At 37.3% G+C, this 24127-nt stretch overlaps 1 protein-coding gene across 5 annotated transcripts in view; it reads right to left on the minus strand.

Moving 5' to 3' along the window:
- Window positions 1-24127, minus strand: part of SMARCA2 (SWI/SNF related, matrix associated, actin dependent regulator of chromatin, subfamily a, member 2) — a 118060-nt gene that overhangs the window by 58633 nt on the left and 35300 nt on the right. For 4 of the 5 annotated variants that reach the window (XM_063321264.1, XM_063321265.1, XM_063321266.1 and 1 more), the window contains exons 4-15: window positions 23432-23761; window positions 22607-22708; window positions 20154-20403; window positions 15771-15897; window positions 14350-14523; window positions 13951-14124; window positions 10047-10217; window positions 6214-6267; window positions 4762-4892; window positions 4511-4571; window positions 2888-2988; window positions 2434-2581 (exon numbers count right to left, since the gene is read on the minus strand). In XM_063321264.1, the coding sequence (XP_063177334.1) occupies window positions 2434-2581; window positions 2888-2988; window positions 4511-4571; window positions 4762-4892; window positions 6214-6267; window positions 10047-10217; window positions 13951-14124; window positions 14350-14523; window positions 15771-15897; window positions 20154-20403; window positions 22607-22708; window positions 23432-23761 (1823 nt within the window). Of the gene's footprint in view, window positions 1-2433; window positions 2582-2887; window positions 2989-4510; window positions 4572-4761; window positions 4893-6213; window positions 6268-10046; window positions 10218-13950; window positions 14125-14349; window positions 14524-15770; window positions 15898-17743; window positions 17763-20153; window positions 20404-22606; window positions 22709-23431; window positions 23762-24127 lie in introns of those variants that run through there. The other variant, XM_063321268.1, reaches the window with a different exon arrangement.

Genomic DNA, 24127 nt, shown 5'->3' on the forward strand with positions numbered 1-24127 from the left:
AACAGAGTTTCACACTCCAAGGATTACTGCTAGAAAGCACTGACTCAATTACTCTCATGTCACACAGACTTCGACATATGTGTGTACCACATTACTCATGCAAGTGCAGAGTAAGTTTTTACTTCTAAGATCCAGACTTTTTATGTGTCTCATGCATGGAGAGAGAAGTAAATAAATAGGCCCGAGAAAGTTCAGAGAGAAAACACTACATACTTGAAGTAACTTTCTCCTGTCCCTGCGAGAGAGTATCCAAAATAATGTTGCCAACTTACTGGCTTTGTGTACATGCTGACTGATTTATATTTAGGTATTAAATACTCAGGCCACCATCAGAATTTGTTCTGCAACTGCATATCCCACTTGCAAAGTGGCTTCAGAATTGAGAACAGGAAAACGCTTTTCTACATCATTGAACTTTCTCCACTGACATATAATGATATGAAGGAAGAAGCAATCTGACCCAACTTGACAGTAAGAAACACAGAAAAGCAGAAAAGAAGTTCAGAAGGATGTAAAATGTAAAATCTATAGGACAGGGAACTATAGGGAGTGAAGGGGAGAGTCACAGAACAGTCTCCTTCAGAACATTCTTGCTAGAACCAAAGCCAAGCCTCAACAGTCCCAACATAAAGCTCCTTAGAGAAGTGTGCCTCCTACTTCTGGTGCAATTACTATATAGAAGAGACACCACAAAAAACAAATCCACTTACTCAATTGCTAGATACCACATTGAGCAGCTGAAGGACCTGTCCTAACTGGTAACCCCCGAGTCTATGTAACTCCACAGACTGAATTATTTTGCTTTGTAGCACACAGGGAAATTGCATTGCAAAACACAGATCTGCATAATTTAACAATATTTCCATGTTCCATAAGTAATTACAATTACAATTCAGGAAGTAAAGCAATTATCACAATCTTAATTTCCCATCCATGAGTACTTTAAGCCAATATGGCTATCAAATTAGTATTGTTATACAGTATTCATTAACTACATCAGGTAAACCTTCCCAGACAATGAATCAGGATTATGCAGTAAAGAAGGCTGCTGACTGCATCTGTTGGCTTTCATTGGGTGCATGAGCTGGAAAACATACTGACAATGAGGCAGCAAAAACAAAGATGGTGTCATAGCTGAGAAAGTGACATATTTCTCTATATGGTTGGATTTGATCTTACTCACAGCATTTTTCAGTGGTGCCAGAAGTTATTTAGCCTATCATGTTCAAACTCAGTCTCTGAATGACGTGTTCCTCTTTTTGTTGAGGGCTCACAGTGAGACACATAGAAGTGCTAAGGATTCACAACAGAATTCAAATTCAGGTGGAGTTTTGCTATGAACCAGCAGGATCATGGGATTATTCAGTTTGGAACAGACTTCAGGCAGTCTCTATGCCAATCCCCTGCCCAAAGCAGGTCCTGCCTTTGGGCCTGGTTGCTCAAGGCTTTACATGGTCAGTGACTGAAAACCTCCTAGGTAAAACCTCTCTGAGCACCTGCTCCACAGAGATGCTGTCCTTGCTGTTCTCACACCAAGTGCAAACCCTCTTGTTTCAGCTTTTGTTCATTGTCTCGTTTCCCCACCATGTCCCACAGTAAGGAGCCCGATATAAAAACACTAAAATGCTTTAAAAAGAGAAATCATCTTATCTCTTGAATTTTAAGTTATTTAAACAAGCTACTGTAATAGATGGCAGAGTTGAGGAGCACAGGAAGCAAGGGCTGAAATTATAATGCTTTGCACAATTAGGAAACAGTCGTCCTCTTAGTTCTCTGCAAGTAGAAATAGATATACATCTTTATGACATCTTGGTGAGTAAGTATTATTCTTTCTTTTATGCGGATGTAGAAATAAAGTTCTTGGAGTCTCCTAGTAAGCTGTACAAGAGTAGAAGTGCTGAAAATATGTACCAACAATATTTTCAATCATGCATGAATCTAGCTTATGCCAGAATACAGAAATTCCTAGTTACTAAGTCCACTGAACGTCTGTAAAGAATATGAGACATCAACCTCCATACCAAAATATTTTTCTTGTTTTCAAATTTTATCTATTACTGCAGTGAAATATTAGAACCTTAATTTAAAAATTAAATCCTAAAGAAAGATATTGTTAACCCACCACAAATGAAAACAATAAGCAGAATTGAAATTCCAGGTCAACAAGAATAGCAAAACCAAAATATTATTGGTCTGCAATGAAAAAAAAAGTTACAGGCATATGGAGAAAGCTGGTATTATTCAAGCAGTATGTATGAAACATTATCTGTGATAGGTAACTCTCATTGCTTAGTCCATATAATTCCCAAATTCTAACCTACTAGAGATCTTGCATTTCTTAACAAATTTTAAGTTTGCCACTTGGAATACCACATTGAAATGTCAAGCGTAATTCCAAGTTTTAAATATTTTAATGTTTTAATGATTTCTCACCTGATAATGTTTTAGTGTGCCATTAATAAGAAGAGAAGACTGCTTTTCCACCCTTTCTGTGATTGCGTGAGCAACTGTGTAGTAGGACTGAGACCCTCTAGCACTATACTGCATGCTATATTCATCATCCACATCTTGTTTGGCTGTCCTGGAAAGGAGAAAAAGAACTAAAATCAGTTCCCACAAAAACTTTTTTTGACCACAGCCCACAAGAAAAGAAACACTGTAAATTTCTAAAGAAACACTGCAAATCCCCAGCTCTGGCGAGTACACCAAAGGGTGCAAGGTACTTTATAAACAGCACACAATTAATACCAAATGATCATGTTCCTTCTCCTGCAGATGTTCATGCCAGAGGAGCTACCAGAACTCACTATAATCTAGAACAAGCTACTCTTGGGAAACCGTAAGAAATCACAATTGCTAGCAATAACAGCACCTAAAGAACACTCACTCAATGATTTGCTTTGCATCTTTCTCAGAAACTTCCTCACTGTTAGGATCCAGGAGTATCTTCTCATCCGCTTCTAACCTGCTTGATTCTTCTTCATCATCCTATAGAATACAGAAAAAGAACAGGGGTGCTGGGAAGTGCGACATCTTCCTAAGTCATACTTTCAACTGGCATTCACATATTGGTAGCTTTCACTGATCAATGCTTTATGAGAGAAACCTGATCACAAAGTTCAACTTACACCTATTCCGCAACAGAACTGCACTGCAGCACAAGAAGAAGATAATTTTTGACATGCATTAACCTACAGGAAGTCATGATACTTGGAAATAAAAAGTATTTTCCCCTTGGCCTTACTTAAAAGCCTTACTCTGTCTACCATGTTCATGGAGAGGATTCCAATACTGTGTATATATTTATATCACATTCCAGATGTGTGATAATTTAATAAAGCTTAAAAAAATGCCAAGAATTGCTGGTTTAGGCTGCTAGTTTCTTAACTTTTTAAAAACAGACCCCACTTTTACTCTTTTTAAACCAATTTTTTTTCTGGCTACAGTTGCAATGGATAACCAACAACTTAAAATCTCACTAATGAAGCTGAACAAAACACTGCTGAGTTGTGCACGTGTAATCTCCTAAGAAGGATTTCCCTAGCTGTAAACAACACTGCTGCTGAAGAGTCTGTGCTAAAAATGCAGGCACATCTCTTTTATCATTCCTCCTAGAATCTGACAGGTATCAGGCCCTCCCCTCCTACCTTAATACTGAGAGTCTTCTAGAATTACATTAGCAGTAATTAGCCCTACAAAGGCATGCACCTTAACATCATACAGTCCAGTCTGATTCAGCGGTCATTTGGTGTAGTGTTGTAAAGAATGATAGATTTAGGAGCTCTGAATTCTATACCTAGTTCTGCTACTAGCCTGTTGATTGAACATGGTCCTTTACTTCTCTACTCCTCAGTTTTGCTCTGATTTAGAAAGTATCTGTCTGAAAAATGCTACGCAAGTATTGGTACTGATTATTCACAGTATCTAGTATTACAACCCTGCAAGGTTGGGATCTTTGTGTGTGTTAATTTTAAGATTATTTTTAGAATTTCTGTAACAATAGTATTTAAATTACCATTAAAGTACTGAATCAAGACTACCCTAAACAGTCTGAACCTAAACCCCTGATGTAATCCCTAACTTTTTAATAAACATAATATATAAATACTGTGTTATTCAGAGTTGCCAATAAAACCTCCAGTGCATAAACATTAAAGACGTTAACTTAATGCAGCACAAAGCCACAATACAGCCTTTTACAACATGTATTTTAAAATAAGAACCTGCTTATATCCTCTGGTTCATGATTCTTAATAGTCAGACTAAAACACTTACTTTTCCTAAGCCCAATTACCAGTTAGGCATTTACAGCATATATAAAGGGCAGTTGCTATGAACTGAGAAGAATTACAAAACCAGTTACTATTCCTGTTTATATTATTCTTAAAACACCTACACACCTGCCATCACTTTCCCTTCTTCCTTATGAAAAAGACAGAAATACCACATGGAGTAAGTATTTGGTTTTTACTGTATTGCTTGCCACAATATTTTTTTTAAAGACACATACCTCCTCCTCATATTCAGAGCCACTTTCATCTTCACTGTCTGACCTGGGAGCAACTTCATAGCTGTACAAAGATGACAGGAAGATTACGAATTACAGATAAGAAGAGGAGGAATTAGGTCCAATACACCTCCTACTCAGCTTACAGATAATAAATGAGGAGAGGAGAGGAGAGGAGAAGAGAACTGAGAGAGGCACGTGAAAAATATCAATGCAAATAGAAAAAGCAGCCTAGTTGCATGCTAACTCCTTACCCGGGGTTCATTTCTAGCCAAGCATCCAGCTGACTTGCTTTTGGTGCTTCTGGTCCAAGAAGAACTTTGCCTGTTTCTGTGTGAGTCACTTTGACTGGAAGGTCACTCATCTGACTGCTCTCATCTATGGGCTAAAAATTCAAATGAAATTTTATACCATAGGGCAACTGAATTTCAGGGTTGTCATACATAATAAAAAGATGAATGGCATCTCCCAAACTCCAGATCTGAACAAGCGGTGAAGTTTTGTTATTAGAAGCCACATCTTCTCACACGGCTAACAAGCAAACACGGAGTCACAGTATTTCTGTGTGTAACATATTCTATGTGATGTCCACATATGTATCATAGTATTCCAAATAAATTAACAAGAGCAGCATGGAAAAGGATACACTGTTGGCTTCTGTGAAACAAGACACAAGGTGTGTATGTTTATAGGCATTTAATCCTGTTATTTTTACCAATGTATATCTATAACAAAAGAACATACATTCACCTTATGATCTTTTCTCTTACATGGAGAAACAAGGACGTCACAATTTAGCTAACTTTTTAAGTAAAGAAGGCCTATTTTGAAGATTCACTGTCCTGACTTGTTTTATTAAGCTGATAAAGCACCTGCAATAACAAAACCTTTTACTTTGGTGATCTAACAAAACTGGAATAGCATAATTGCTTTTTCTGGTTTTTCTTTGCCCTGTTTTCTTTGCCCACAGGTTTTCTACTTTAAAACCTTTTTGCCTTCTACTACTGCTTCTACTGAAGAATAATTTCCTCACACTTTGCTATAACTACATCCGCAAAAATATCACTTGCAAGTATAAAAAGACTCAAAAGTAAAACAATAAATACCATTCTAAAGTCTTTATATAAAAAAAAAGTAACAGAAAAATAGCATTAAGAGAATAGCTCTTAATGAGGCAGCATATGCTCTGCTACTGAATGAAAAATATTATTCAAGGAATGACACAGAAAAATTACTCATTTCCATTTGCTTGTGAGGAAGAAAGAACTTTGAGATGTCTTAAGCCACCATAATACTATAGTCTGTTCTGTGTCTGAAAGGCAACTACATGCAATGTCAACAATGTATTTTATAAAATGAGAAGCTAGAAAGTATCATGTTTACAACCTCATTTTAGAAAGTAAATTATGTCTACACACAGACTGCAAGAAAACCATTTACTTTTAAGCATGCAACAAAGCTGAGAGGGATTCTTCAGCATACTCTGTGATAAAGTCAGTAGCTTTTTCTTGTCTTCAATTTTCTGAATAGAAAGCATAAATGTTAATCCAGGTAATTTTTTTTGCTGGTTATAAACAACAGCTCTTCTTAGTACATTTGTGGTGATGATTTTTATTTAAGCTGTAGCAATGGCACACAGAACAATCACTGACACTTTAAAAAAAAAAAAAAACAACAACAAAAAAAACACCTTGTAAAATTCATACCTCTCCATCAGGACCAAGACCAGATGCCATTCCTTCTGCATTTTCTTCAGCCTTCTACAACAAATGAAGAAGTGAAAAATATCATAGTCAAATTACAGGTATAGAGAGAATACTTTACATGATATAAGTGTTTCACTGTATTTCTGAATTGCCTGGGATGCATGTAATTTAAGGTGTGGGTGGATATAGGTAGAAATAGGCACACAATTACTACTACACACGCAAACCATTTACTAGTATAAACAGGGTACCTAAAATACCTCTAGTCACTGTAATAAAATGGCATCTAAGTGGCTGGCCTACTGAATTTCTGGTCCAGACGAGAGGTCAGTTGCTTACAGACTATGCTAATACAAATAAAATAGTAATTAATTTTCATGTGATTTGCTATTAATTTCCTCTAAAGTGCTTTAATCTCAGTTTCAGAGGTATCACCAGGCATCACAGATCGCACATTCGTGCAGACACTTTTATTTTGAGTACGTACACAACTTTCTGGGATCTGACAACTAACTAGCGGGGGGATTTGGGAAGTTCTTTATACTTTATCTCAATTAAGTCTAGACCACAATTACTCAAATCACAAACAAAAAGAACCTTGAAGATCTTAGCTGGAGTAAGCTAGATTTTTTTTCTCTCCATGCACCGCTCCAATGAATAAGCAGTATCTTCATCAAAGCCTATCCTCATTTACCCTACTTCAAAATGTCAGGATAGTATGAGATAATGGAAGGCATAGCTTGGTTCTGAATTGGAACTTTCCTAAACAATTCTGGCAATGAGCAAGAAAGGATACAATACAGTGTCTACTCCTGCCACAGTGCTGGGCTTGCGGTACCACAAAACAGTTTTATTTCAGTTGCCAACGTAAACAGATCAGACCAACAACAACAGACCTCCTGAATTATGTTCTAGAGATAAACAAATTCCAAGTATTGTTAATGTGTGTGATAAATTCAAATAATCCAGCTGTTTCTTTTATTTAAGAAGTATACTTAAGGAATAGGTGCACTTCTGAATACTGAGATCCTCAAGGTCTGCTCCAAGCCTTGAGCTTGCTCTTGGTCTTTGCCATTGAAGTCCATTTTCCAAGGCATGAACTTCAAATGAACATGCAGCAACAGGCATGGGTCAATTCTATGTTTTAAAAAGTTTATTCTTATTACATTTATATAGCCTTCAGACTTCAGGACACGTGCCTAATTATCTTTGTTAAATACCTTTTCACTAGTATTAGCAAAAATGGAAATCTGGCTAATAAGCCAGACAATTTACAACCTATAGTTAAAAACAATTTTGGAAAGCAGAATCATATGTTACAAAGGAGATAAATGTAAATAACAACAGATATCTTGCACTTGTATTTTGGGCTATGCAAAGATGTCTTTAATCTTGACAATTTAATCCTTGACAAGGAAATACCAATTTTATAAAAGTAGGAAGCTACATTTTCTTCATTCTTCGTATAATGACAAGAAAAACTCCTATGGATAAAGGTGAAAGGTTGCATAGCAAGTTAAACAAAGAGTAGTATTTGTGTGCACTCCTGTATCCTTCATAGGTGAGCAAAAGCTTGGTGGAAAGAATTTAATTACAAACAAAAAGGTGCAGATGATCAAGACAGAGCTGAGATTTTTTTTTCTGCTAATCTTCCTTTAGGTTTTAGGCAAGCATATTTATAAGCACTGGATATTTATGGGGCAATATTTTGTTTTTACTTCAGTGACAGAATATTATCTCTTTACTGACATGGCCAGAAGACACTCTGTTCCTCATATGTACTTCAGCTAAACCTACATAGAAATATAACCATATTACAGACGTGGACTGGTGAAGGAATTAATGTTTTTCATTAGAGCAGTGCATTTACTCCACACATTATCCCATTAAGGATTATCTCTACTGTGAATTCTGTACATTAAATGATGTCTGTTCTCACTGGTAATACAGGTCAAGAACACTGTTGACGTTACATCTTTACTTTGTAAGTGGGGGATTGTTCCCATGTTAAGAACACACTCTAAAAAAAAAAGTAAAGTAGTTTTGGAGAGCGACAGGAGAAAACATGGAGCATTTTTTAAGCCACTAATCTCCAAAGTTAGAATTTTTTAAATGCTGGTATGTATTAGCATATTTAAAGTGCTGCTTGTAAACCTTATAATGTTTATATTTATATCAGTAATTAGTAGCAAACCAGGCATGGAAATGGATTATAAAAATCCTCTTATCCATCCTGCAAGAGATGAAAGGTATTCAGAGGTCACAAAAATGACAAATTACTTAACGATTATTTTACAAACAGAATTATTTTTTCGAAAACAGCACTGTTCGGTTTCCACAAGTCTCTCTCACAGGGTAAAATACTTCATATGAAGAAAGGTAATTTTGAAAAGTTTCAATTAAATGTTATGAATGCACAATGAATGATACTACTGGCAGAATATCCACTACTGGCAGAATATCCACTTACTGTAACAAACCTACCCAAATTCTTTCTCTCTATTCAGTTCCAATGGACTGAGCCAAGTGTAGAATCTGGAGGTCTATAAGAGTTGCCCTGTTTGAAACAACTACACAAACGAGACTTTTCCCATCTTCTTCATACCACGTATTCTGGATGCATTGCATCCTTTTTGGGTACTTTAATCATAATTTACAAGTCTGTCCCAATTTTGCCTGTAGAAAGTCTATCAGCAAATCTATGTTAACAGCCCACAATTTTCTAAACCTGCCTCCTTCTCACTTTCTTTGGAATTATTAATAGCAAATTTCATCATAGAATGGTTTAGGTTGGAAGGGACCTTAAAGATCATCAAGTTCCAACCTCACTGCCATGGGCAGGGACACCTTCCACTAGACCAGGTTGCTCAAAGCCTCATCCATGAATGTTTCCAGGGATGGGGCATCCAGAGTTTCCCTGGGCAACCTGTTCCAGTGCCTCACCACCCTTACCATAAAGAATTTCTTCCTTTAATCTAGTCTGAATCTACACACTTTAAAGTTTAAAACCATTACTCCTCGTCCTGTCACTACACCGCCTTGTAAAACGTCCCTCTACAACTTTTTTATAGGCTCCCTTTAGGTACTGGAAGGCTGCTATAAGGTCTCCCCAGTGACTTCTCTTCTCCAGGCTGAACAACCCCAGCTCTCTCAGCCTGTCCTCACAGGAGAGGTGCTCCAGCCCTCTGATCATCTTTGTGGCCCTTGTGGAGATAGATGAAAGAGAGAAAGAAAGTGAGAAAGAAAGAGAGAAAGAAAGGGAGAGAGACAGAAAGAAAAAAAGAAAAAGAAAGAAAGAAGAAAGAAAGAAAGAAAGAAAGAAAGAAAGAAAGAAAGAAAGAAAGAAAGAAAGAAAGAAAGAAAGAAAGAAAGAAAGAAAGAAAGAAAGAAAGAAAGAAAGAAAGAAAGAAAGAAAGAAAGAAAGAAAGAAAGAAAGAAAGAAAGAAAGAAAGAAAGAAAGAGGAAGAAAGAGAGAGAGAAAAAAGAGAGAAAGAGAGAAAGAGAGAAAGAAAGAGAAAGAGAGGAAGAGCAAGAGAAAGAGAGAAAGAGAGAGAAAGGAAGAAAGAGAGAGAAAGAAAGAGAGAGAGAGAGGAAGGAAGGAAGGAGGAAGGAAGGAAGGAGGAAAGAAGGAAGAAGGAAGGAAGGGAGGGAGGGAGGGAGGGAAATATTTCTTACATATTTCAGTGGAGAGAGATGAGTGTTAAGAATTTGCCAGTGTAGATGATTTTAGATACTCTGGTATGGGTATGACAATTGGGTATCACTACATTTATCAACATTAAAACGGGATTTGAAGAAGAGATGGCCTAAAAATACCAGTCGCAATTACTTGCCTTCTTTCTTCTCCTTCTCTTCTTCTTCTCTTTGGCTGCTTGTGCCTGTTTGTGCTCCCATACCAGGTTAGTCAAGTTAGCCACATATTCGTCTGTCTGCTGCAATAGGTAGGCCAGTCGTCTATCTTTCTTTTGGTCAATCAGCTTACGGTAGCCTTCTTCATCTTCAGCCTAGCAATACAAAACAGACATCAGTCATGACAGAAATGGTTCCAAAGAAACAGCAACCAATTCCTAGGTCCATAATCATGTGTTATGTTAGTTAGGTTGTTATGATCTGCGTAGGGGGACAACTAAATGGACAACTAATGTCCCAGAGCGTCATACATTTGTGTTAATGGGTCATAGAATCATCACAGAATCATAGAATGGCTTGGGTTGGAAGGGATCTTAAAGATCATCAAGTTCCAGCCTCACTGCCATGGGCAGGGATACTCAAAGCCCCATCCAATCTGGACACTTCCAGGGATGGGGCATCCACAACTTCTCTGGGCAACCTGTTCCAGTGTCTCACCACCCGCACAGTAATGAATTTAATATCTAACTAAATCTACCCTCACCAGAGCAGAGTAGAGAGGCAGAATCATCTCCCTCAACCTGCTGCCCACACTTCTTTTGATGCGATGGAAGATGCAACTGGCCTTCTGGGCTGCAAGCACACGTTGCTAGCTCGTGCGCAGCTTTTAATCCACCAATACCCCCCTGAGTCCTTCTCTACAGAGCTAGTGAGAGTCACATTCTATCTGGAGACAGTAAGAGGAGGGATAGCACAGGGTTCTACCCTGGAGCATGTTGTGTTTAACATCTTTATCAGTGACCCAGAGGAAGGGATGGAGGGCACTCTAGTCAAGTTTGCTGATGACACGAAACTGGTGGATAGCAGTCAATATGCTCGAGGGCTGGGCTGCACTTCAGAAGGATATAAACAGCCACAGAAGTTGTGCCGTTTCTGACCTTAGAGGTTTTCAAGACATGACTGAAAAAAGCCTTGAGCAACCTGCTTTGAACTCAATGTTGGCACTGCTTTGGGAAGGTGGTTGGCCTAGAGAGCTCTCTGTCAGCCTGAGTGACTCTGTGACTCAGGGATTCTTTGATTCTAAACATCTCCTGCTCTCACGGATTAATGACTGGAAAATCTACAGCAGTTATGACAGGTAAGGAGGGAAGAAAATCACTTAATTCCACATCAAACAGATTGAAATGTCCCAAAACAGAAATGCTTGCTAAGTCTCCTACAGAGATGGTTTTTCAAAGACATGAAGTGCAGGTAGCCCACACCCAGAGGAAGAACATGGTAGTGAATGTGAACTTGCGTTTAGTCCTTTGTCCAGTATGAATACAAATCTTTTTCTTTTAGGTGTTAAAAGAGAATTTCTTTTGGGAAAATTATGTGTCATCTTTCTACTCTGGTGTTATTTCATCTTTGGTACAGGTCACTATCACGGACAGGATTCACCAGATAAGCCATATCTCTGAGTCATTCTGGCAACTTCTGCACCCTTATGGCACTGCTTAAGTGTGTTGTTAGGGGTAAGACATACCAGGAACTACTATTTTTTATGTACTGTGAAGCAATAATGCAGCATTTGAGCATGCCAGAAAAATACAAGGAAAGTAGCAGACACGTCTGTCAATTTTGTCTAAAACAGCAAATAAAGGAAGTATACAATGCCTTATAAAAATAAAAAACAAGCAAGGAATATTTTAAAGATGATTAATTTCAAAGACAGCACTCTGGGAGATACAAAAGATCTCCTGCCTTTATGGAGAGACACCAGAAATGCAGGAAGTTGGCAAGAACAGCTGCGATGTTCAAATTGAGCTTGTGAAATTGCTTGTAAAATTCAGTTGTAATGTTCAAGCCATTAGAAGAATGAGACTCAAAACCTACCTTTTTAAAAATAATAACAATTAATAATAATTATATAATAATTATTATTATTATTATTATTATCATCATAATAACTGAATACACAGTCATTGGAATCTTGCCAAGGTACTTCCTTTATACATTCAATTTTGTCTTGACAGTATCCATTTACATCTTTTTAAATAATACCAATGGCCATTCCTGCATGTGATATATACTAGTATTAATGAGCTGTGACACAACCACTGTTTCTAATCGTAGCCAATGAAGGAAAATCTGTGGAATGAATTCAGCATTCCTGAAAAGATATGCAAAGAGTTTTAGACACAGCAAATTTTCCTAGACCACACTAAGCATCTAAGAGATGTTTGTAAAAACCCCTTGCACATATCTGCAAATTCAAAATTTATCACAACCACACTAAAACTAAATAGGCAAAATAACCCCACTACCATAACACACAGCCAGCTTTTGCAGAAGGATTTAAATGAGCAGTAGGGACAAGGACATCTGAGTGCAAAGCCCTAAACTGAAAATGCCTATGAAGTGCTGTATCTATTGTAAGCTTAACCACAGCCTTGGTGAAGGAGTCTTCAGGGAAAGCACTGATATTATGGAAGCACTGGTATCCTGTGCCATTTCTGGACATTGAAATCTACTTCATATGCTTCAGCAGTGGATATTTTTATTATTTATTGTACTATGTGTTAAACTGACATAAGCTCAACCTTGTGATGTACAAAAATATTTCTAAAATATCACGATTATCTTTTTTTAATCAGCTCTTTTTTCTCTAATAATTAATATTTTTACAAGCTTGGTTAGATAGACTGCTGACAGTTATCGCTAATTATAAAGAGATAGCTGCCAAAAGGCCATACAGACCTGCCAAATAGACCTGCCAAAGCTCTATAATGCAAATTACCATGCAATTTTAAGAAATGCTCTAGGGCCTAAATATTTGTTATTCTCTTATGCAAGTCCTTCATTTACATTTTATACACACTTTTATTTCTAAGTTTTTATTATTTTTATATTTAATTATTTCTACGTTTCGTTTTGTGATTTTTAAAACCAAATTATTCAGTCCTCATTCATGGTGGGAGTAGATTCATTGTGGACAGGGACTAGAGTTTTACATTACATCTGCACCGATATTAAATAGTTACTGTTTTTTTACCAGCATGTTTCAAAGTAGGTATGTCATTTCCCATTCAATTCTATGTTGGTAAAGTGTTAAAAAAGAGCTAACCAATGTCTTGAAGAAATTTTTCCAACCCTAGTTGCAAATATACTTGTACATACACATTACATTCTGGAATTATTTTAACTCCTGAAATGTAGGTAGCCCACTGATTGCTGCCACAGTGTTCTGAAAAGACATGGTTATACAGAAACCCATTCTACTCTGTCCTAAGAACATTACAACTGATATTGTGCAGATGCAAGGAAGGGAAAACTATGAAATAGCAGGAAGGAGTGTGGTCCTGGAGCACTGATGGGTAGCACTGATTGCTACTAGTTCTCAAGATACATGCATTACTGTTATTGGTTATGTATTTTTGCTTGTGAAACCAGCTTTATGTAAAAGTTGCAGAGTAATGCCGTGAACATATGGAATTCATATGGAATCTTCAAAACTGCAAACCTTGTAATAAAACACACTCCACTATTTATATAATGGACCGATACCACTGCAATTAAATAACAGCATATGAAGTTAATGAGATTAAATGATGTTATACAGAAACGGCTGTGCTAAGTTTCCATGCTGCCAGAAAAAAATATATCCTTCTCAAAAACCTTAAAAAAAGAAGTCACTATAGGTTAAAATGAACAGTGTCACATTCATTACCATCATCAGAAACACACATAATCAAATTGTAGCAGTTTTAGATTTATACGTATTGTGTTACAGAGGCTTGTTTCTGCAAAGGAAATACATGGGTGAGGATGAGATTGTATATGAAATATTAAAAGGATACAGTATGTAATTTTAGCTAAAATAACGATATTCTTTCCTCCACTCCTTACCATTAGTCTCCTCATTCTTTCTTTCTCAATTCTCTCAGTTTCTTTTTTCTGCTCACGCTCAGTGTTGGCATGCCAAGTTGCTACAGCTTTAGAAAGCTTCTGAATTTTCCCAGCAACTGACCGGTGGTACTCTTTAAAATCTTTAGCATGCTGCAATATGCTATTCAGGTATTCCTAGAAAGAGAAACAAGTTAGTGCAGACATGTGGACAAAGCACCAGATTTGCAATCAGGGATACAGAAGTTCTAATCTTATCTTTTTCCAATTGCTTATCACATGATTTGCGGTTTTTTTAATCTTAGAAACTCAAAAGGTAAATAAAACATGTAACAGAGAAGACCCACACAGCAAAGCAAAGTGCTTTCTGCCGTGGTGCAAACAGCTAGTAAGTTAAAATACCTGATGCTTCTGCCTACGCTTCCTCTCCTGTTCTATCTTCTGCTGTTTCTCAAGCTTTTCTGTCATACGGGCCTCCCTCAAAGTCTGCCGCTTGCTTCGTTTGTAGGCTTTGGAGTTCAGTGCTGTCTCCAGCGTTGTATCACGACGCATGCAGGCTACTACCTCTTGTCTCAGCTACCAGTGGAGAAAAAAGAAACACTTAAAACAAAAAGAAACAATTTTCAATACATGGACGAACAACTTTAAACAGTGGTATGGCAGAGTAAAAGAGTAAGAGTCCAGAAGATGTGCCAGCCTCCTCTTCCTTTTCCATTACAGTTGTGAAAAGGTAGTGCCTATACAGTTGCAGCAGCTATGCCTGTCGAAGTCTTAAACTTAAGACAAATCTTAAGTCTCCACAGGACGGCCAAAAGTGTTAACCGCTCTTAATCATAATTTATTCCTTCTTTACAAGATGCTGCAAATGACCGTTCTGCTGCAATGAAAGGGGTTGGCCAAGATATTACACCATTGAAGTAAAACACAAATAAACAACATACATAACATACTTTCTAGAGCTAGACCTGAACATAGCTGACAACTCATTTAATTGCCAGCTGCACAGGAGAGGTAAATGTTAAAGGCTTGCCACAGTCCAAGCAGTACAGCAGGGAAGTCCTGCTGCTTTTCATCTGACCTCTGACAAAACTTCATTACAAAGGAGTGCCAGCTGTAGAGGGAAGGAAGACTTGGACATCATAGTACAACTACTGCCAAGGCTTCTGTCAGGAATTATTTTTGCTTGACCTGACAAATCACATCTATGCTCTTCCAAACTAGGTGGAAAAGCCACTGGCAAGAGGCCCAGAAGAGTCTGGCAGTGTGATTCCTTTCCTGAAATTCATTTGATGATTTGATGACTCAACATCCAACTTAGGTATTATCTTGTTATGCTTCATTTTCAAAGTCTGAGTGCCACACTGGAAATCCTTAGAACAGATCACACAGAAATACCACACACAACACCAACATACAACTCTTCCTAAAACAACAGGACCTGAGACAAAAATGAAGTATGTCCAGAAAGAGTTGTCTATTGGGATTTGCATGGGAAATCAGCTTGCTGCCTGTCCAGCTCTTTTTTTTTGTTTTATCTTTGTGCCAAAGCCATGTTCCCTATGAAAGATACAGTTCTACTGTTACACTGAGGAGTGGAAGAAAAGCAGGTAACAAAACAACAGCTGCATGTTCTTATCAATAAAATAAAATAAAAGCTAAGTTAAACATTTCTGTGACTTGCTTATCTGTAAATTTTGTTCTTATGCAAAACCTCCTGCTTAGGCTCAGGGCTGCTGCAAAATCTCTTGCCAATTTACTTTTTGCTACATGGACGCATTTGGCTGTGACCTGTATGAGAATTTTCCTGAAGTGAAAAGCATTACCTGGCGCTGGAAATTCAGTAACCTAAGTGCCTTCAGCTCCACTGTAGCTTTGGTTCGCAGATCAGGGGGCAGAGAACCAGGCAAGTTCTCCAGTTCCTGGATTCTGTGAGCAATTCGAGCCTGAAGCCTAAGTAAACAGAAAATTGGTTAAGACACCAGGAAAAATCTGTAAGGTTACCAAATTATACAGTAAAAATAGGCAATTTGTCTCAGGCATTGATTTGGCTTTCAGTAATTGTTTCTGAACTAACAGGCTTTTGCAGGGATGACATTAGGTATCCTTTTCCACTTTGAAAATAAACTGTCAAATAATGAAAATTGCCCTTGGCCCTTCTTTTAATTTTGACTAAAAGTATATATATGAAAAGAAACTCGGGAATTTTATTATACTCATATTATACAGGATTTTGTTTTCAAGCTATTTTGATGGGTATTGTTTTATGCTTCTTTTATTACTTGAGGTGTGTCTCATCACAGCCACCTTCCAGTCTTTAAAGAGAACGACTGCAGTTTGTTTGACTATTGCTATCTTCATGGAAAAATACTAATAACTATCAGGTAAACCGAACCTGAAGAAAAAAGCTTCCTATATGCTTTTTACAAGCACTTGAAGGATATAATCTCACCGTTTGAAGGATATATTTAATTAGACTTTGCAGTTCAGCAATTTATCTTCATCCATGCAGAAAGTGGCTAGTGCATCTACACAGACAACTCTTTGCAAAACAAGTGATGCACGCCTCTTCCTCATTAACTGTGGTCAACAGCACAGGTTATGCTTGCACATTCAAGCCTGTCTGGCATGGATGCCATGCAGTAAACCATGAAAATAGACAAGAAGCGACTTTGCAGATAACAGAAAGAAACCACAGACAATGGACATGACACTACAAAGTGTATTTTTTTTAATTAGCAATGAGAAGGTGGAAAAAAAGTGCTTCCACATAATAGAACAACTTTAAATTACACATATTATTATCTTCAAGAAATCTATTCAGTGAGATTAAAAAGCAGCACTTCATTTTGAAGAAAGTGCTAAGGAGAGTTTTATAAAAGCACGGTATGAATTTTTAATTTTGGACAGATTTCAAGGAACACAACAAGTTGAACAGCTCTCCACATATGAATAATTTAAACTTACATTTCTAAGAATTTTCAATATCTATGTTCCTTTTTATCCACCTTTACTCACACAGAGATTAACGATTATCATATCATCTCATCTCAAATCAACACATGCTGCAAATAGCTTCTCAGCATCACCACGTAAATATGACAGCAGCTTTAACTCTCCATTTTCTTTCTCTTTGTTAATATACACCGGAGCCTTTTTTACACTCAGATCAAGGCTTTTTAGGAAGAAAAAGCAGTCTGCTGATGTTTCATTAGATTCAAAGCTTTCTCAGATCCTGTAATACGTTAATAGGTGCATACTGCTTCTCCGTCTGTACTGGCCTGTTTAACACGTGGTTAATGAATAGGAACACTATACTATACTTTTAAGTGCCTATTTGATGAATTGTTTGATGAAAGAAACTATGTAACTCCCTAGTAACAAGGACAGGATAAAAGAATTGCTGTCACTGAAAAAAAAATAATTAGATGTAACTTTGTAACAGCAAAAGTATTTAATGTTTACAATATTGTTCTGTGTGTAAGACATGCTCTAATATGTAAATCATGTACAAATTCCATTAAGAAACAGAAAGGTATATGCACTAGCATGTATTCTCCCCTAAAGGTCTGACATTATGCACTTGAGAGGTGTGTATACAAAAGAAATCGCCAAACACATCAGCAATTAACTTTTTAACGTCTAGCTCATAAATTAGTGCTAAATTACTGTGTCCCCAGCAGCACACTTTGCACCTTTAGTCCAGAAACATCATGAAAAGAGAGGAAAAAAAATAACAAAGAGAGAGGAAAATAAAACCCAAGACAGACAAGCGATGCGAGTGAAAGCAATTGCTCACCACCAATCGACCGATGCTCAAACAGTCCCCAAGAAGCAGGCCGCTGCCAGCCTCCCCCCAGTTTTATTGCTGAGCATGGTGATGTCATATGGTACACTAATATCCCCTTGGTCGGTTGGGTTCAGCTGTCCTGGCTGTGTCCCCTCCCAACTTTTCGTGCACCCCCAGCAACCTCGCTGAGGCACTGTGAGGAACAGAAAAGACCTTGACACTGTGTAAGCACTGCTCAGCAAGAACTAAAACATCAGTGTCTTATCAATGCTATTTTCAGAATAAATCCAAAACACAGCCCCACACAAGCTACTATGAAGAAATTTAACTCTATGCCAGCCAAAACCAGTACAGTCACTGAATAAACCTAATATGTGATTTTCAAAATTCATAACATAATCAGGTTCAAAGCTCACACTTTCCAACAATAAGGGAGCATACCAAAATTTTACGTTTTGGATCTACCTGTATGTTTGAAAAAATGAATCCCTGAAAGACCTATGTGATAATTCTGTCTTTTCATGACAATGAGTAATTCAGTTTTCTAAGTATTCAAAGTACAATGCCCCTTTATTAAAAAATTAACTTCTGAGAGATCTCAAGATGCAACCGTTTCATAAAGCTTTCACTAACTTCACTGGTTTCGGAACACAAATGTTTATATTCGCTTTTTTCTATTTCCCTTTTATGAAGAAAGTATGAATATATCATGTTTCTGTATTAAACTTGCCTATACTGAAGTTAAGTCCAGCACCATCCAAAGCACAAAAGCTGTTAAACTGTTTTTTTCAAAGCTTTTTTCCAATGTTACTTACAGAGTTTTAAATAATTAAAAGACTTCCAGAAGTTCTAAGCATTGTGATACGCAAAGCAAAACCAAATTCCAGTGTTCAACATTAAAAAAGCTTGGATTGGTATCTATGTGCTGCCATAAAAAAAAAAGCGACAACGAAAAAAACCCATAAATAAAAACAAAACCCCAACCTTCTGCTGCAGAACCCTATCAAACTTCCACCTCACTTACTTTGCCAAGATCAGGGTACTTACACCCTAATGGATATGCTGTACCTGCAATCACTTCTCCACATCAGTAAACGCAACACCACTATTTTCTGTCACTCCTCACTTTCCTCCATACTAAGACATAATAGTTTAGTACAAATAGTGCAATGGAGCAGGGCTGGGAAGACAGAAGGAGTACCAATTTTAGTTTATTTGATGCAGAAAAGGTTACATTACACTAGCCATATGATTCTTGGCTCAGCTTAGCGCTATAATTCTTCACTCAGGACAACTGTGAAACCGTGTACTGGTGTGTTCTACAAGCTTTCTGAAAAAGCTGTTAGAAAATAGTAATTGCTTATGCTGAAACAGCTATGGCCGTTCAGTCCTAAGGTAAAACAGGTAAGTGACAGAATTACCACAACATGTCAATAAATTACTTAAGCGTTATCTTATGCAAAAAGTAAGAGCTTTCCTGGGATCAAGGTCTGGATTCTGGACATGGCTTAACATCCTAAAACACTTCACGGTGTTTTACCTTGCTAAAGTGAAAGTCATTAAACCACTCTTCAGTGAGACAACCATCCCTTTTGGCTACCTTCCTGTACAAACTCATTGTTATAGTAACTGAAAGATGCATCATCAGTCCAAAACAAGCAAATAGACTAAGTGCAGCTTCTTTGCTCTGACTGATAATGATCAAGAATTTATTTTAGGTGCGGGTCAAGATCCTTCTGCCCGGCAGATTCTCAAGGTCAATTGTTTAATAGCCTTGTTGATGGGAGAGGGAAGAAATGTCTTTCTAACTCCACAAGAAATGTCATACTCTATACATTGCAATAAATATAATTCACCATCTAATTAGGGCATTCAGGAGGCAACTTTTAAAAGATCGTGCTTCCTGGTAACCTTTTTTTAAAATCTTGTCTGTAACCTCCTTAATATTCTCTCTACTGTTTGGTAGTCCAGCCAACCCCATCATCACTAATAAAATTTGGTTTTGCTGTGGCCACTCAGCCTTTTGACTTCCAATGTTCTCTTACAACCTCCCTTTTGTTTACAATTCAGTAACTTTCTGCACTGAATTGGTTTCTCTGTAGACTACAAGGATTTTGATTTCCTAACTTTCAGCATTTGCAGCATTCAAGTAATACACTAACCCAGCCAAGTCCCTGAGTCTGTTTTAAACTTACGTGATTTGCAATGATACTGCCAGTATGCTTTACTAACTGATAACCTGGGGTAGAATTAAATGATTGACTGGTTTGATGTTTTCATACTTCTCTTTGATGACATCTCTCTCTGGAAACTCAGTTTATACCATTGTCACTACAGTGGTTGATTGCAAGGAATTTAAGTGGAGAAAGTGAAAAACAACAATCTGCATATGCATTTGAATCTTGTTATTCTCTTTTACCTATATTCACGTTCTTGGAGTATTTCAACAGGATCCAATCCTTGTGGCTTCTGGATAGGGCTGATGCGATTCTGCTTTTGCTGCAGCTGAACAATGGGTGAAGGCTGTCCAGGTGGTGGCTGTGGTACAGAAGGCCCAGGCATGGCGGCGGTAGGCTGGGCAGCAGGGGGGGCAGGAGAAGGCCTCCCACTAGGGGGTGGCGCGGGAAGCTTTTGCTGCGCATTGGAGACACTCAGATCTGGGGCTTGGCCTGAATCATAAAAAGTACTTAATCATAACATGAAATACAGAACGCAGGAAGAAAATCAAGACAGTTCCTGAAGACAGAAAAGTGATGGTAAGGTAAACATTCAAAGTAACCAGAAAAAGCACACTGAGATAGACTACACTCTGTATTTAAAAAAACATACTAAAGTGCAAGTATGTGATATGCTTCAGGAAGTGGTCCAAAGAAAAACAAAACACCTGAAATTTTATGATGAATGCCATTTCTTTTCCCATTACTGCTGACTTTTAATTCTAGTATTAGAAGAAGTAAAACAGCTGCAGAACCCATTTCATGCAACTGTAGGACTAATTCTGCCTCTTGTTCACTGTCCCTGCACCACCTAGAAGAAGGACTCTCCAATCACCACCCTACAACAAGCACAACTAAATCTGCTTTTAGAGCTCCATCAGAACTAGATAGCCATACCAAAACTTCTACAACTGTACTTAGAACCTGTCATATATAAATAACCTATGTTTCATTACAATCTTCTATTAATTCTATTTAAGTATTTCAACTACCAGGAATTCAATTACTGTTTTATCTTAGAGCATTCTAATCATCTTGAAAATTAACATGAAAATAGTACCTGCCCCTCATAGACACTAAGGTCATAGATTTTGGTATGCCATTAAGACAAGTCACCCGTGCATTCAGATGTTCAAAAATTGTCACTGACGAGATGCACCTGCAATCTTCTAATCAACCTTAATTCAAACACAACATCTTGAAGTCTAGATAAAAAGATTCCTTCAGAGATCACCATTTGTCATTCACGCATCTGCATCAAACTCCAGAAAAGGAACTTGAGCACAAGCTGTAGATTCTGTATTTAGTAACAGTGCATTTCAGCTTATAAAGAATAAAGTAGGCCCACCAAAAGCCTCTGTGTAGTCTCAGTTTTCCGGGAATCATGCAAACTGAACTGTAAAACAAACACTACCACAAATGACTACATAATGAATGAAAAATAAATTTGAAGAGAAAAGCATAATCTTTAAATATACATCAAATAAAACCTCCAAACAGATACAGCAAGGACAGACAATTTTTTTCTTATTAAAAAAAAACAGCAATGAAAAAAGATAAACAGTAAGCAGCTTATAGTTAAACAGGACAGACATATTATTATGACATACTGAATTATTTAGATAAAACTATCCATCTAGCAAATCTGTATACCTGCCAGCATTTTTTAGTAGCAGCATTTGAGCTAGAAGGCACTGTGCCTGGTAAACTCATATATAAAACCTCTCAAGAAACACTTTTCCCCTCTTTATTATCCTACTCAAATTGTAAGTATTCGTTGGGAGTATGCCAAGAAAAGCAATCCTACATCTGAATACATATTAGTATTTCATTTTCTTCTTAAATTGCCCTAAGTAGCTGACTAATGACAGAGAACTTCTTATGACATAAACTATCATGGAGTCATCACTGTCCCCAGATTTACCCACAAGCAACAACATCTCATAATACTTCTACTGTATGAGAAGCCTGTGTTATTCGCAAGCCTCCAACATTATATTTATTTTTAAATCTCTTTAAAAAAAGCCCCAAACTTCAAGTAATATATATTAGTAGGGATTTCTAATTCTTTTCAATACAACACTACTTCTACTCTACTTTCAAAAAATAAAATCAACCCGTAAACCCAAATCTGAATGATTTATTTCAAAACCTGATTATCATGCAGGGAAAAAAAAAGTTACACTGTTCATTAGATCTCCAAGACTATACTGAACTTTCAAAGCAATCCAATTTTTAAAAAAGAAAAAAGGCAGCGTAATTCTACCACAGTTTGAAAACTTTTGTTTACAGTGCCAAAGACTACAGTTGAAAGACAAGCTTGCTGCAATTAAGCATGCTCAGAACCTAACTTATTAAGTAGGTTTTATGGGTATCCCTCAGGCAGCTTACATATTTCCTTTTGATTGTAAAAAGGTACTTCATGTTCAGGCTGCCTAGCAATTGCAGTAATTTCACATTGTCACGTCATTCATGGACGATTAAATGGTTAGACTCTCCTTGATTCAAGTCCTAGGCACAGTAAAGGTTACACTATTTTTCAAGCATTTTTACCTTTCTTTTTCTTTTCCCCCTGCATCTTTTCCCTATACTCTACCCACACTGTTTAACTGTAACTCTGTACAAGACATAAAATTAGCATTAGACTTTGCTATACCTTCAGTCCAAGTTTTAGGGGTAATGGCAGCTGTATGTCCAGGCATCCCTGGAGCAGGCCCTGGTCCAGCTGCAGCACCACTCATTGTATGTAACCCAATACCTGCAATTTGACAGAGGAAAGAAACTTAGTAAGATATAAAGCATTTCCAAGCATTCAAAAATCATTCTATTTTCTAGATTGGTAGTCTATTCAGGCAAGCGGTATTTTTCTTTGGTAAATATGGTATTGAGTAGATTTTATTGTGAAAAAATATATGTAATGAGGCATATTAAAATTGTGTCTGCTAAAAAAACCTTTCTCGGTAGCAAAGCCATATCCACCAAAATAAAGTGACCAATGATACTATTAAAACACTACTAAGAAGAAAATAGTATCACCTTAACCCTCAATTTCTAACGCAAACTCAGTAATGGAAGTGTTCAGAAACTTAACAGGTCCAGATTGTTTAATGTAACACAGTTTTCTTCGGACCAAAATGTGCTTTCTTCTTGCACTGTTAACATCTACTATCATTAGGAGAAAAAAAAAAAGAACATTTTCTTTTCCTTATGTTTTTCATTTGACAGCACACTATACACGGTTTGTTCAACAACCCAAATAATCAGTCAACTTATTGCACATTTTTTACAGCGACAGGAGACTGAAAATTCACTCTAAGAAAAACAGTAAAATTGCAATCAGTAAAGTATGATTAACATTCAAAAAATGTCAAGCATAATCAGGATGGACTGTGAAATACTGCACAGTGAAATAACTTTTCTTAATTTTATAGAGGTAGGACTTCCAAGAATTACCTGCACAATGACATAAGGCTTCACTTACCAGACTGTCTGTTGAAGGCACTGGGAGGCTGCTGCTGTTGAATGCCAGGTAGGGTTCTCTTGCCCTGAACAGCAAGCTGGAGATTTTCTGGTAAAGGCTGACCTCTAGCTAGCATTTTGTATGCTAGAATCTGAGCCCGCAGCTGATGCAGCTGCACAGGGCTAAAAGGGGAAGGACCTCTGTTAGGTTGATTCATAACTTGTGGGTCTCCTGGAATAATGGGTCCTGGCTGGCTGGGAGTCATCTGGGGTGGAGTTGGACCTCCTCCAGACATTGGACTGGACACATGCTCTGGTGCTCCGAGTGGAGATGGGTGTGGAGATATATAACCTAGAACACGTAAGAGGATCACAAACTTTACCTCTCTGCTTAGTCAAATCTAGATTTCATCAAATTTCCTTAACATTACAGAGAGTATAAAAATGTCTCTCTCAAGTCAGGATAGCTGTAGTATTTTCTGCAAGAACAAAAGTGCAATCTGAAGTTCCCTGGGATATCAAGATAGCCTCATGAGCTATTCTTTGAGAAGAATTATGATTATACTGTCCATTAATTCCTAAAAATAACAATTACTCTCACATTTGGAATAAGACAAACTAAAACATGAAATACAATATGGAAACATCAGGATGCGGTACTAGAATGTTGGACAAATATTTCATTGTGGAACACATGCAGTGAAGTCTGCCTATTTTA

This window comes from Chroicocephalus ridibundus, chromosome Z (assembly GCF_963924245.1).
Source record: "Chroicocephalus ridibundus chromosome Z, bChrRid1.1, whole genome shotgun sequence".
Taxonomy (NCBI): domain Eukaryota; kingdom Metazoa; phylum Chordata; class Aves; order Charadriiformes; family Laridae; genus Chroicocephalus; species Chroicocephalus ridibundus.